This window comes from Monomorium pharaonis, chromosome 6 (genome assembly GCF_013373865.1).
Source record: "Monomorium pharaonis isolate MP-MQ-018 chromosome 6, ASM1337386v2, whole genome shotgun sequence".
NCBI classification, from domain to species: Eukaryota; Metazoa; Arthropoda; class Insecta; order Hymenoptera; family Formicidae; genus Monomorium; species Monomorium pharaonis.
Genome location: NC_050472.1, coordinates 25,344,492 through 25,359,161, shown reverse-complemented (window position 1 = coordinate 25,359,161; position 14,670 = coordinate 25,344,492). Strand labels below are relative to the sequence as shown.

Sequence of the window (14,670 nt, the reverse complement as noted above, 5' to 3'; positions counted from 1 at the left end):
ATATACTTGACAAAGCATTTCGTAGAAACTGCTTTACAATTAAATTCATTACTAAATATATAAAATTATATCAATTTATAAATTATAAATATTCCACACTTTTTATAAAAATTCACTTAGGAAAAAATCAATTTTAAATTCAGGTAGAAATGGAATGGAAATATATTTCGAGAAAATACACGAAAAAAAATATAGAGAAAAGCTTAATTCAAATGCGCCGTAGTTTTCGATGAAGATCTCGTGTTCTCCAATATAGATATTTCGTCAACCGCGTTCCACGAAACCGTCGACTCGATAATTATATATCTACTCTCGCGATTCGGTGGCAGCTCCGCGAGAGTTCTCGCTCTTGTCCTTCTACTTACTCGTCCCTTTTTGCTCATAAATTACGTCATTACTGTATGTGCGTGTGCACATGCGATTGAATCGTTCTCATCTCGCGGATCCACATGTGGGCGAGATCGATATGCGTATCTGTATTTGCCTTCGCGTAGGTGGATCACGTTCACAGACGCGTGTCGAGGGTAAATTCTCTTCGACACAAGTCCGCCCTTATATCTTTTTCTTTCCCTTTTCCTTCCCTCTCGCTCATTTTTTTTTTCTTTTTTTCATCCTCCGTTCCCATTCGCGCTTTTCAGTCCGCACTCTGTTCAGAGAACTCGAACCATTTAAATGATGGTGTCTCTTGTTTACTCAACGTTGACACAAAATATATTTTTACCGGGAACGGCTTAAGCTGGATTTACCGTGATGTATAAAGTTGGATGTGAATTATATGTGTAATATTATACTTTTTTCCACGAACTCTCCCATGTATCGTTAGATGATAAAGTTCATACACGTGAAAAAAATGAGTACGAAAGAAGTCCTCCGTGAATGATAAATGTTCTTAAAGTTCAGTGGCTGCTTGGCAAGCGCACGAGACTAATGTTACACGATTAGTCAGTTGCCTCATAAAATAGACAATACCCGCATCCGCGAACATCTAATTATAGTATAAAGGTATTACCGCGAAGCAGAATTTGAAATCTCGTTATGCATTTACAGGTTGACTTTTTGTTACCAATAAAAAGACAATATGTACGATCGCCTCGGGATTTCCACGTCTATAAATCAACCCCGTTGTTCCGCTTGCTGTCCCATGGGACTTGTGTAATCGTGGGATACATATATTCGCAGATACGAGAGTTCGATGACGCCAATATATTTCCGTGCACCCTAGATTCTTTTGGTTTCTCGAAATTCGCCGACGTCAAGACCTTTCGCGTAATTTACGAATTAGGGAATGCGACTCAATGAATTACACAATAACTCGCACTTGCACTTTACTTCCATCGCGCGACCGTTTCTCCTATTTATATCTTTAATATCCGGCTGTACACAGTCGAACATCTCTATGGACTCTTCGTATACTTGACATACATTTTAAAAATACTTGCAGGTGTAAATTCGGATTCGCGACGAACGCGTAATCTGCATTATTTAACAACGTCCCGTAGTGAATTTAAGAAAATAATACGAAACACATATATTCACGAGAGAAAAACATGAAATTTGTAACAAAGCCGAGGTATTTCAATCCTTTTGATACGTTTAGATTATTTTTGATCGTAAATAGCAGCAATTATAACTTTCTAAAAATCGCGACGCGATAAATGCGTTCAAGAGAATATAATGATAATAATAAATTACAAAGTCGATCGTAGTCACGTGATATTTCCTCTCTCATTTGGCTTTATATTCATGGAAACTGGAATATTAAACCGGTGGCGGAAAGTCAATAAATTCACTTTAAGTCGGTCCGTGTCAATAATCCATTCGTGCTGATACAAAAATATACTTTGCAAATTCGACTTTGGTACCAAAATGGCTTTATGCTTGCAAAATTCACAGGCAGGCAGACAGACAATAAAGAGCGACGTAAAAAAGACGAATTTTATTCTCCTTTATTCTTATATCAGTAAGAAAAAAATATTGTAAATCAATTTCAATTTCTACATAAGACTCCGTTTATCATCTCGCGCGTCACTTTAGCATCGCGAAAATTCTTATTACTCATGAATAGTTATCGAGTCCTTGCTCCTAAATCTGGAGAATGCGCTATTATCGAACACCTACGAGCAACATATTCGGCTACGGGAAATTAATGGGCGCGACTTAACGCAAACAAGCTTTAAAAAAATTCAACTGCATGTGCGATCAATATTTACCAATATCTATTTAAGATTGTTATAAACCGACAATTTGATCGACGAGATAGAATTTTTTTTATCCAAATGCAAATATGGCAATTCGTGACTAAGGATAGCGCATAATCGATCAACGGCTGCACGTGGAAAAAAATTCTGTGATGCATCTCGTCCCAGGTAACTTCCTCTATTTATCGAAGTGTTACCGTCTCACCATAACGACGCGACTCGCCGATTCGCATAATGCGCTCGTTAAAAAAAGCCAACGCGCGACGCGGCGTTACGTTCGTCCTACAACCGACGTCGTCGTGTGTCCCGCACCCTTTTACAATCCACGTCTGCGCGCCTCCCAGCCGGGTCTATAAAAGCGACGCGGAGCGTCACGACGCTCCAGACGTTTGAGCTACGCGCACCACGGAAAATGTAAGCGAGCGTCGTCGTATCGATACCTCGCCATCGGAGTCTCTATTTCTGTGCCCGTCTCTCAAGTGTGACACCTGCTCCGAAAGCGAAATTATCAGAGGACACGCCTGACATAATTTCGGCGGCGCGCTGACTTAATTCGGCGTTTGTGATACTCGTGAGCAGCTGATACGCGCGTGTCCAGGTCATGCCGATATGAAGATGTAAACGAGGACACGCTAATCGGACTTTAGTTGAACAAGAGTGATCTATCCGTGTATTTATTGATATATACTTAAACATTGAACACACAGTGTACCAGAGTGAAGTGACGTTTCTGTCGATTATCACACAAGTTTTATTGCCGTGGTACGTATTTGTGTCGTGTTATCGCTTTACTATCATTGTAACTTCATAACTTTAATTCATATTGTGTAATTGTACGAATGTTTTACTTTAATTCTCAGCAATTTTCGTAAATCTGGTTGAGCTTTACGGTGGAGTCCTATGTCTTATCTTATTGAACCAATTTTAAACATTTATTAATATTTAGATTTTTTTATGTGATAGAATTCTGAAAGACTCCCATCTATTAACAAAGTATTTGCTGAGTGTTGAAGATATATTATAAAAATTATGCTAAAAATGGTGCAATTATTTAATAAAATTTTTATTAGTTCATGTTATAAATAAAAAACCACAAAAGATTGTATTGAATTATCAAAAAACCATAATTAACACTTCAATCAACTATACTTTTACTAATGTTACATCTATGAAGAACTTAATATAGAGGATCTCCGCGACACTTGTAGCGTGTATAAGTTCTTGATTCTTATATACACATGTGTCGACTAAACGTGCCTCATTAAATGCACAGTATACACGCACGAACGTACGCACGTATGCACGCACCAAAATTTAACGCCGCTAACTCGCGTGTATTAAAATAGAATGCTCAGTAAACATAAATGCTAAATATACCAGTGGTTCCGAGGCTTGTCAGAATTAACCGGTCCGAACCGGTGGTAATGTGAAAAAATAATCGTGACTCAAAACAATAGGCAGAAAATAGGAAAAACGAGAGATACATCGTCATATATACCCTTTGTCAAAATTAATGTCATTATGATATGCGAAATGTGAATTCAAATAAAAGCGACGTATTTACAATGGTTACAGCAAACTCATACACGAATATAACTACAAGGTAATATCACGAATATCTCTCGTTAATAATTAAAGAGAAACCTCTCGATATGAAACCTCGTCCCGTATATGACGTGTTACGTTAATAAAATATACATGACCACGCGCCACCCACGAAGTTTGTAGCGTCATATTAAATTCGTTTTTCGTCGAATTTCGTCACATGATGACATTTACGTTGTGTCTGAAATCTCCAGAAATTTATGGAACGATTCGAAGTAGATAAATGTTCGCCGTTAAACGAACGATGTTTGTTTTCCCGCAGTTTAGATACTTTTTAATGACCTGTGTGTGTTATAATGTAATAACAAACCATTTTTCTATACTATTAGAAATATATCTTAATAGTTAACTTGTTAAGTCATTACATCTCTTTCTGAAATATTTAAAATGCTTAATAATGAAAAATATGCTTTTGCTACCAAAATAGTTTATATCAGATCAAATAGAATATAGAAATATATTGTAAACCAAAATTTGAAATAAATAATATGTGTGGATGTGGATATCAAAGTATTATTTTTTTGTAATTTCTTACTTTTAGAAACATGATTTAATTTCGTGTGTTGAATAGCATAAAACAGCAATTAACAATTTATAATTTCGTCTTTTTGCGTCTATTTCTGTTTAGCTAATTTTCGATTCGTTTAAATTATACTTTAATGTAAACTAAATGTATAACATTTTGAATTATCCTTGTCTGACTCGTTTAAAATAAAGAAAATTGTTTCATCTATCGATCTGCTATAAATATCTTTTACTGTTCACATTCAATCTTCCAGCTCATTTAACTCTGTCTTGTTTCTCGTGACAATTGTGATAAGTTGAATAGCAAATCGGCAGACACATGACAAATACATTATGTCGCAAAAACAAAATTTGCGTGTGAGTTTTGGCGGAAAGTTTTGGGATTCGGCGCCGACCAGACTCACGCGCCGTCGACTAAAGCGTAAACGGTCCTTGCTATTGATCTAGCGAGGGTCTAAATGTCCTGGGTTCACCCGACCACCCTCTCAGGCTTTCCGTTGCACCGCGAGAGTGCAGCTCTCTTCGACAAAAACGGTAAATGAAAAGCACCATCGGGTGATGCGCGCGAAGAGAACGAGAACCGCTATCTCCAGTGGCGACGTTCCAAAAACTTCTCTTGCCGCGTGTTCTACCAACAAAATTATCAATTCTAGGGACGTGTGATCGTAAAATCGAACAAGAGCATAACATACGATTCCATTTACACGTGAGAGCAAATGCAGCGCGGCGTTTGATGACGCACGTGCGAGATCACGCGGCGAACGTGGCTGGAAGAGAAACGGTGCCTAAAACTAACAAGGATTATCGTTAGGTAGATCTATGTCTGCTTAACGTTATGCAACAATGATATGTGAATATTCTAATAAATTCTAGCTCACGGATTTTACCGGCGAAAATACGCGATTTTCGTTATTCACATGCTGTATAAAATTCCTAGTATCTTGACCAGTAATTTCTTTCAACTGTTCCTTGATTTAATTTATGATATAATCAAATTTTTCATTAAAGTTTAAATTATACTTTTCTCATAAATTTCCGACGGAATTTTATTCTAGATATTAAATCTCAAATTAAAATAATAATTATGTAAATTTTACTTTACATACTTTTCAAGAAAATAAAACTTTATATTGTTATGTTATTTTCTCTCTATTAAGACATAATTATCAAAAATACTCGGATTTTTTAATATCTTGTAAATATTCTTTCTTGAAAAAAAAAAGATTTTGTGAGAAAAGATTCATATTTTCGTTTAAAGAATGATTACGTCATCGAGACAATCTTTTCTCGACGGCTTCTACTTCGTAGCGCATATGTTCCCGATATATCATATTCTAGAACCGCGATTGATCTATACGCTGCTATTTATGAACTAGAACGCGCGTTGCACGATCGGTGAAGAAGTGTGAATATTATCTTTTTGCGGAAGGAAGCGTGGGAACGTTCCTGAATATGGTTGCACGTTTGTCACATTGACGATTGTAGGCGTTGTTACCTGAGATTCATTGTTCCCACGAGACATAGATAATATTCCTTTGACAGAGAGTTATCCAAGTATGAAATCAATGACGTCCTTCAGCGTGGACAGATGAAATTCTAATTTCCGGTCTCGACGAGGAGGCGGTCTATACAAAACGAAAATGGCAAGGACAAATATGCATTCGGTCTCTGTTATTACATTTATACGAAACGAAAATAACTTTAGACTAAAAAGTCAATCTTTGTTACAATGTGACAATAAAAGTAGATTAAAAATTAAAATAAATGAAAATCATAATATTAAAATATCTAATAACTATTGCATAAACTCGTACAATGTAACCGAAAGTAGAAAAATTAATCTGTCTAGAATAACCTTGTATTCTTTTTTTTTTTGTTCCAGATGAAGCTGCACGAGAAGAAAGAATCAGGTATCCACAGGGTGCAAGAGATACCTCTCGAAGAACTGGATTTATCGAAGGAATACAATGTGGAAAAGACTCTAGGTGAAGGCAGTTTCGCAAAAGTTTTATTGGCAACTCACAGAGCCACCCAGACAAGGGTGGTTTTAAAAGCGGTTCATCAAGAACTTACAACTGAGAAGGACTTTTTCCGGGAATTTCACTATTCATATCACCTGAGTCCGCATCCTAGTATACTCTGCTCGTACGCAGTCGCCTTTAAAGCGGAGAAATGTTTCGTCTTTGCACAGGAATATGCGCCCTATGGCGATCTCGCAGGCAACGTGAAAGCCGGCGGACTCAGCGAGGAGGCATGTAAGAGAATCGCTGGTCAGCTTGCCTCGGCCCTCGACTTCATTCATTCAAAACAACTAGCCCATCGCGACATCAAGCTGGAAAACGTATTGGTGTTCTCGCAGGACATGAGCAAGGTGAAGCTATGCGACTTTGGCTGCACAAGGCGGGAAGGCACCCTCGTGAATAAAATCCGTTGTACCTGGGTGCCATTCCAACCACCCGAGATTCACGAAATCATCAAGAATGAAAGGTATAGTTGCAAGAGGAGCTCGGATTGCTGGCAGTTTGGTATCGTTCTCTTCGTTTGCCTGACCGGCAATCCACCGTGGCAGAGCGCCGACCCGATCCAAGACCCAGACTACTCGGCCTTTCAACGATGGCTGAAACGACGTACTACAAAAATCCCGCCGACTTTCCGCCGTTTCACTCCTAGACTACTCCGATACTTCAGGCGAGCATTCGAACACAAGCCAGACAAAAGACCGCACGTAACCGAGATCAACAAGTACCTAAAGGATTCGTGGTGCATCAGTAAGATCAGTCACAGTGCGACGTCGACATCGGTTGATGTCAGCGAAAGCCTTGCTAAGCGAGGCGATAGTCTGCTCTATCTCGATACCATCTTGGACGATCGACACAACGTGGACGAGAACAAGAACAAATTAAGGAAGTTGCTCAACAGTTACGGCTTGGAGACTACGGTGGATCAGAAAGTCGTCACTAAAAGAATATGGGAATGGGTAATGCAGTGCGACTCTAATATCGACACAGAGCCAGGTCTAATCAGTAGCTTCAGCACGGAGGACATGTGAGAGATAGTGAGAACCAACAGCGAGCCGTGCCTTCGGGTTACTCAAGAAGAAGCGAGTAAGTTCCGAAAGGGCAGCTTCTACATGCCGTACAAATGTGCCAAATAATCAGCTGAAGCTATCTAACTGAAAGACATTTTCCGAAAAATTTATTCAAAGAGTGTTCCGAAAAAAAGACGGAACGCGATTATATTTTAGCAACGTTTCCAGAATGTCGAAACGCTAATCACAGGCGGACCAATTACTGACGAACTTCCTTAATTATGTAAGAATAAAGAAATCACGAAAAAATTCAAGAGGTCATGATATTTATATTAATCGGTATTAAAAATAATAACTCATTAATATTCTCAAAAAGATAAGTATGTAAAAGATGTCATGAAAATATTTAAAAGACATTTCTCTTTCTTCATTAATCTCTCAAGCATTATCTCTATGTTTAGAATTTTATATTACTTTGACAATTTGAAACAAAAATAAGATACATTTCTTGATCATAAAATACTCTAGCAGTTAAGTGTAAATGTGATATATAAATATCGAGAGAGAGAAACCGAGCGAGCGAGCGAGAGAATATTTATGAGCGAAAAAAACGGTGATAATTAACTTGATGTGCTAACTATAGGACAATAATGCCAGTGCATATGATTTCTGCATTAGTCAGTTATCCTGGTAAACCGATGGTCTTACAATTAGTGATGCCTTATGCGCGATTAAGTGCGAGGTTAGACAGCTATTTAAAGATATTTCGTACATCCTTCGAATTTGAAATCCGTTTCGGTTTATATTACTTAGTGATGTAATCTTGATTGTTAGACAAGAGATAAGAAAGCAAGAAGACTGTATAATCCAGGGATTCCCAGACCGGAGATCGTAACTCCAAATGTAATAGTCCATGAAAAACATTTTCGGAAACAAATCATTCTTATTCTATAACAATCGAAAAGAAAAAAACTTTATCACTCTAAATTGAGAAATATGTTCTATCTATTAAAATTTGTACTTAAAAAAACGTCGAAAACATTAAGAATCTAGCATAGCCAAAAGATACAAAGATACGAACAGGGATCATAATGCGCAATAGACCGGAAGTATAGTTAATAACAAGATGTAAATCACACAAATGTAGATACATTTATATAGATACATTTATAGAGTCAGATATACATTCGCATTCGTGCTAGACATATATATATATACAGATATATATACATATATGTATATGTATCATATATATATGCATGTGTACGTATACACGTAGGCAAATATAATACACATATATTCTTGTAGCAGTTTATGGTGTAGCGCATAGAGGTTCCGTTTGTACAATTAGTTACGCTATTTCGTAACGGTGATATAGGTATACCGTATTATTGCGTGCACGTTGCGATTCCAACAATTGTAATAATCTTTCATTAACGATCTTAAATGCATTAAAACGCCCATGAAAACAACATGTAAAATGGGTGTTTTGCGACGAATCGGTTGCCAAATTCATCGCTTGTTTCTTGCGATTGAGTATCAAGACAATTAAAAAAGAATTTGTGTTCTAATCAATTATTAATATATGATTATAATTACAATTTGTACATATAAATGACATCGGTTTTTATTCTAATTTTATGATAAACCGATTGAAGTGATTTGTATTTTAAATATCCGAATTTTACACGAATACAAAATTATAAGACTGAACTAGAAAAACTTCTAATACATTGGAGGAAATAAGACGTTGGTTTATTTTTATCTACTTCCGATGCACGTAACTTCCCACAGACATAAGTCAGTAAATAATCGCAACGTGTGGGACTCGTGCATAATCCTTCTATAGAATCCCGAAAATGGATCGTTATCCGGATGATTGTGTGTACAAATACGTCTATAAAAGATCGGCGTAAAGAACCCGTTAACGATCGGAATCCATGCGAATGAATGTTTCTATATATTTGTACGTTGAATGTGGGAGTGTACATACGCGCGAGCATAATGACATCGCTATTCGACAATATTCGGACAATCGTCATTATCGTACTGCTATTTCTTCATATTGTCCGAATTGACTGAGTGATAAGATAAACAAGTGCAAGTAGCCACTTTGCAAAGAAGCTGGCGCGTGTAATCATTAATACGAAGAAATGTTTTGTATATATCGAAATAAATTATAAAATTGTATAAAATTGATACAAGTGTAATTATTTTCCCCACTTTCATATATGTATATATTATATATATATATATATATACATATATAAAACATACATATATTAGTTATTTTTAAATTAAAATAATTGATATTAGCAATTATATTGTTTGTTAATTATTGTTATTCATCATCTTTTAATAGCATTTATCTTATTTAATCGCATATAAATTTGTCCATCAGATTAAGATTCTTTTTTTGTTAAACCATGATTTCGTTATTGAAGCTTGACGCAAAGGTAACCATCTTTTTTCTATACATAAATCCATTATCTAGATTATGTCTTGTGTAACTTTTAGCGAGAGTAGAAATTGAATTGTGCATCAGCGGATTAATTAGGGCGCGCCAGATTTTTCAACCTACGCGGTCTACATCCAGCTATATTGTAGAATGGGGTGGTTAGCCATAGCTCGGGTGTCGCTATGGCGACGAACCCTGGATACCCGGGCCAGCTGAAAGCGACGAACCACCCTCTCGTTCCCGCAGAATTATCTATTGAAGCAAATAGATGCACTAACGCGACTATTACATGTGTCGTTTTTTTTTTGTACCACGATAGCCTCTTTATAATAATTGATAAAAAAAAATCGATAAATGCATGAATTGAAAGATCATAGAAATTACTGATAACGTTGTAGTGTCGAGTAAAATATCGCATCGTTCGATATCTGCATATATGTCGAGAAACATAAGCATGCGCGTCATTGGCAAGGTCATTAGTTAACTTTAATTATGTAGAAATTCGAACTTCTAGTTCGACCTTGATGTCAGGATAAGAGCACACAAACGCGAAATTTTCACTTTGTTCTTTGGAAGCGCACGCGAATACGAGACAAAGGTGAACCTCACAAGAGGTAGTCTAATTATTTCAAGAGTCTTCAGAACACTTGAAACTTTCTCTAGTGAAGAGAGACAGGTTTCTTTTATGCCTTTGTTTTTGAACAATTATAATTGCATTCAATAGTATTTCATCTTGTATATATTTTATGATTTTCTCAAATTATAACATGTAATTATAAAACTTTTTAATCCTCTTTCTACTTAAGTTATATTTCTCGCAAATTAAAGAAATTAAGATGGATAAAAATAAATTTTATATATACATATTTAAATTTTTTAATTCTTCTTCATGATACTGACTTATATGAACCGTGATACTACCCCGACATTACAAGAGCATTATCTTATCTTTAATTGATGCTACATCAAACTTTTCATGAAATACATCTGTACGTTTGTCGTTTTCATGACGTTCGATGAGAGCATCAAACGTCATTTACTCGATCCTAAGAGTGCCAAGATAAATTCATCATTCGCAATGTGAAACGTCCTGATATTCGTTGACACACGAGTACGTAATACTCCAAAGAATATTTTAAGACCTTTACTTATTTAATCTTTACCAGGCGACCCACAAGCTGTGACATATCCTCGGCCCAGTTTCCCGTTTCTTCATTAGACACATATTACGTATTCCAATATATATTCCAATCCAAACGTATGAGCATATGTAAGATCCAGTGTAGTACACATAATAAGTCCATTATTGATGTTAATTGAAACAGTTATGATAATTTAATATGAGAGAAGAAAGAACGAGAAGAAAACGTAGAACAAATTTCTTTCATGTAACAATTTGCTCTCAAGAAAATTATCTGTAATAACAAGCTTAATATGTCCTTTAATATTTCTTCTTTCGTTCACAATAAATTTTCCTCTTTCCCCTTTCTTTATTTTCTTTCCTTTTCTTTTTGCTTCTTGCTCCCATTTTCGTTCTTTCTCCTTTTCTGACTCTGATCTCTTCCTCTCTCTTTTTCCTCTCTTCTCTAGTTTTCGATTTCGCTGGCAACGACGGGTGTTCGAGGCCATTAGTTACGCCACTGGCGTGCGTGCATCAAACGAATGTCTCGACATGCACCCGCGTTCCATCATCTTCCTTCCGATGCGCGCGCGTATTTTGGACTGCCGTGCCGCTATTTCCATCCACGTGGCAAGTATTCTCAGCGAGTTGTTTTGACAAGCGCCGAACCGACGGGATACTTGACAGAACGTTATCTCGGCAAAGCGGACATCAAGTACATATACAGTGTAGAGGTATATTTAATTTATCGTAACGTAACAACACGCGATGAGAGATTCAATCAATCGGCTCAACGCAAAAATCAACAGTAAATGCACCTCTAACATTTGCGAATATCGTAATAATCGAAAAGCAATGTTCAGACATTTAATATTTATTCATCTCATGTTTGTTGCTTTTATTTTTATTAATATTTGACAAAGGTAATAGAATTGACAAAATTGATAAAATCACGTTACTTAAAAAATTCGTATTAAAAATAGAACATAATAATAAATAAAATAAAATAGAAGTATTTAATATTATATAACATAGTTATTTAACATTTACTTTTATTTTAATAAAAAATAGATTATAGTTTATAAAAAAATTCTTGTCTATTTTTTATTACAGAAACTTTACTAAAAAAAATAGATAAGAAAATAAAACTTTAAAAAGTTCTATTAACAAATATATTAAATAATTAATCAATCTTCTTCGACTGTAAAAAAAAACAATTATAAATATTTTGTTTTAATTTTAGAAAAACATCGAAAAAAAATTAACAAAGTTTGTTATAAAAAATAAAAGATATATATATAATATTTATAACTATTCAAAATAATTCCAACCTTTCCTGTATTATATCATAGAGCAAAAATGTTGAATAATAATCAAAGAGAGAAACAACAGAGCAACTACCAAGATGTTATCGTCTCTTTCTCTTATCCGTAACAAATCGCTAAAGAATTCCGGGAACTAAAGGAATTAAATCACATACGTTAAAATATGCTTGCAGAGAAAATGATATTTAGCAGCTGTAAAAAGTATACGTTTACGTGTTGTAAGAACGTAAAGAAAGTTGTATATGTCCACTGTTTTAAATGCCACGCTCGAAAAAGTTAAATTTATTATTCTCGTACAGAAGCCGAGATATAAATGTACATCGGGAGATAATGCAAGTTGATGCTGGGCGCCTTCTCACGCAGACGTGCTGTCTCGATCAAGTCGCGTAATGCGGTTACTTGACGAAAAATAAAGCCGGGCAAACCGCCACTAGAGACGAGTATCGTCATCGATCCACCGGTCCAACGCCCCGATGTCTATTTTCATACCGTCCAACCTATTTATATATCATCGTACGGACAACGTTCTACATGTATCGGTGTATGCCGTGATCGGTGCACCAGTTGCAGCGACACACTCTATATCTTAATTATTTTCATTGTAACAAATTCCCTTGACGAGAGAAATCTCAATCTCCAGAGAAATCTCAATTTACTCACACACCGAAAATATAGAAAGATAGATAAGAAATTTTTAATATATATTTTTAGTATTTTTTAATAAACTCACAGAGTCTAACGATAATAATATACCGAGAGTTATAAATCATAAAATTTCAAGTGATATCTAATTTTGATCCGTCTAAGCTCGCAGGGAGAAATTTTCTTTAACTCTTCTATTATATTTCCACAAAGTTCTCTTTAGCAACCCCTTTTGGCGCACTTGTCTTTCAGGATCGAGACGATTAACGATCGTATAGACGTGCGAATTTATGATAGAACCACCCGGAGCATTTCGACAGCAAGGTTCCATGTTCTCTTTACGACGTTGCATGATTGCCCTCTGACGTCAAAGAAAACGCTCCCCAGCGCGTTTACGTATACGTACGTGAAGGGGCCCTCGCGAGAGAGAGAGAGAGAGAGACAGGATTAAAGGTCGTTCGCCCCGTCACCGGGTTCAAGCGCCTTTCGCGGGGCGGATGCAACCTATAAAAATGCGCCGGTGATAAGGACGAAGACGAGGATGCGTGCGATTGCACGTTGGGGCATGCCGGACATTTTTCGCTTTAATAAGACAAACACATGCGCACGTGATCGCAAATAAACCTCCCGTTTTGAATCCATGAAGAAACTGGTTTTCTTAATTCGCCCTGTTAACCGGTCCTAATAAAGACACGCGACTCTTTTATTGCAGCCCTTAATCTCGAATCGATCTCAAATTCGAAAGAGCCAGGATAATCCAAACAAGTATGTATTCTAAAATATATTTTCGGAGTATCGGTGACAGGCACACACGTACGCGATTTCCAATAGTTAAGAATATCAGCGCTATTTCCGCTCGTTGATAACATTAGCGTCAAATTTGCATTTGAAAGACATAGATCGATAATATTTCTAATTAGATTTTGTATTTCCGTTTATGTGACACTTTCATTTATATCCGTTAATTTGATCTATTCTGTTTTTTTTTACAGTATTTTTGTATATCATAAGATACAAAATAAAATATAAAAATATATCCCGTTTTATATAGACTAATTCATAAATTAGATTATTCCACAAAGAAAAATTATTAACTAATTTTTTTAGGTCATTTGAAATTAATTGATTAATTTCTTAACAGAAATTCTGATATCTCCAAATAATTAATAATTTAAAATAATAAGTGTAAAGCTTCTAGAGATAAAGTAGACAAGACAGTTTTTAATTAATTTCAAGCAGACTAGTAGAATTTTTATTAAAAAATTAGAGTTATAATAATATACGCTCAATATGAAAATTAAAAGAAAAGATAAATATGTGATGGTTCTCTCAACATATATAGTTAAAAAAAAGTTATGCTCAAATTGGTAAAAAAGCGGTTAAAATTAGTTAAATGGTTATCATTTGATAATAAGAATAATGTGTATTTTTTAATAATTGTTTAATTAATAAAATTTTATTCTCTCCGCTTAGTAAAGAAGGTTTCAAATATAACCATATTATGTCATATTATATCCGTTATTATACCAATTATAAAAGTTACGCTATACTCGAATAACACATGTCGTGTTTTCAAATCGTGTCATATTCTTTTTTCTTCATATATATACATATATAGATTATGGATTTAAAGGATTATTATAAATTCAATTGTGATATACCACGCGCGATGAAACAAAGTAATTGTATTTTATCGCAATTAACAGTAATTTTTCTTTCTCTTTCTTTTTCGTCTTTTCCCAAAATAATAAGTAGCGGCTGATCTTTCC

At 35.5% G+C, this 14,670-nt stretch overlaps 2 protein-coding genes across 4 annotated transcripts in view; one reads left to right on the top strand and one right to left on the bottom strand.

The window, feature by feature from the left end:
- Positions 1–14,670, bottom strand: part of LOC105839444 (opsin, blue-sensitive) — a 245,783-nt gene that overhangs the window by 225,635 nt on the left and 5,478 nt on the right. The gene's annotated exons all lie outside the window — the stretch shown is intronic.
- Positions 2,563–9,555, top strand: LOC105838690 (serine/threonine-protein kinase meng-po). Its single transcript, XM_012684424.3, has 2 exons — positions 2,563–2,960; positions 6,211–9,555. Exon 2 carries the CDS (start codon positions 6,211–6,213, stop codon positions 7,375–7,377), a length of 1,167 nt encoding a protein of 388 aa, XP_012539878.1. The 5' UTR covers positions 2,563–2,960; the 3' UTR covers positions 7,378–9,555.

What these genes read in the sequence shown, in the direction of transcription:
- LOC105838690 (XM_012684424.3), top strand. Translation starts at nt 6,211, where the DNA reads ATGAAGCTGCACGAGAAGAAAGAATCAGGTATCCACAGGGTGCAAGAG.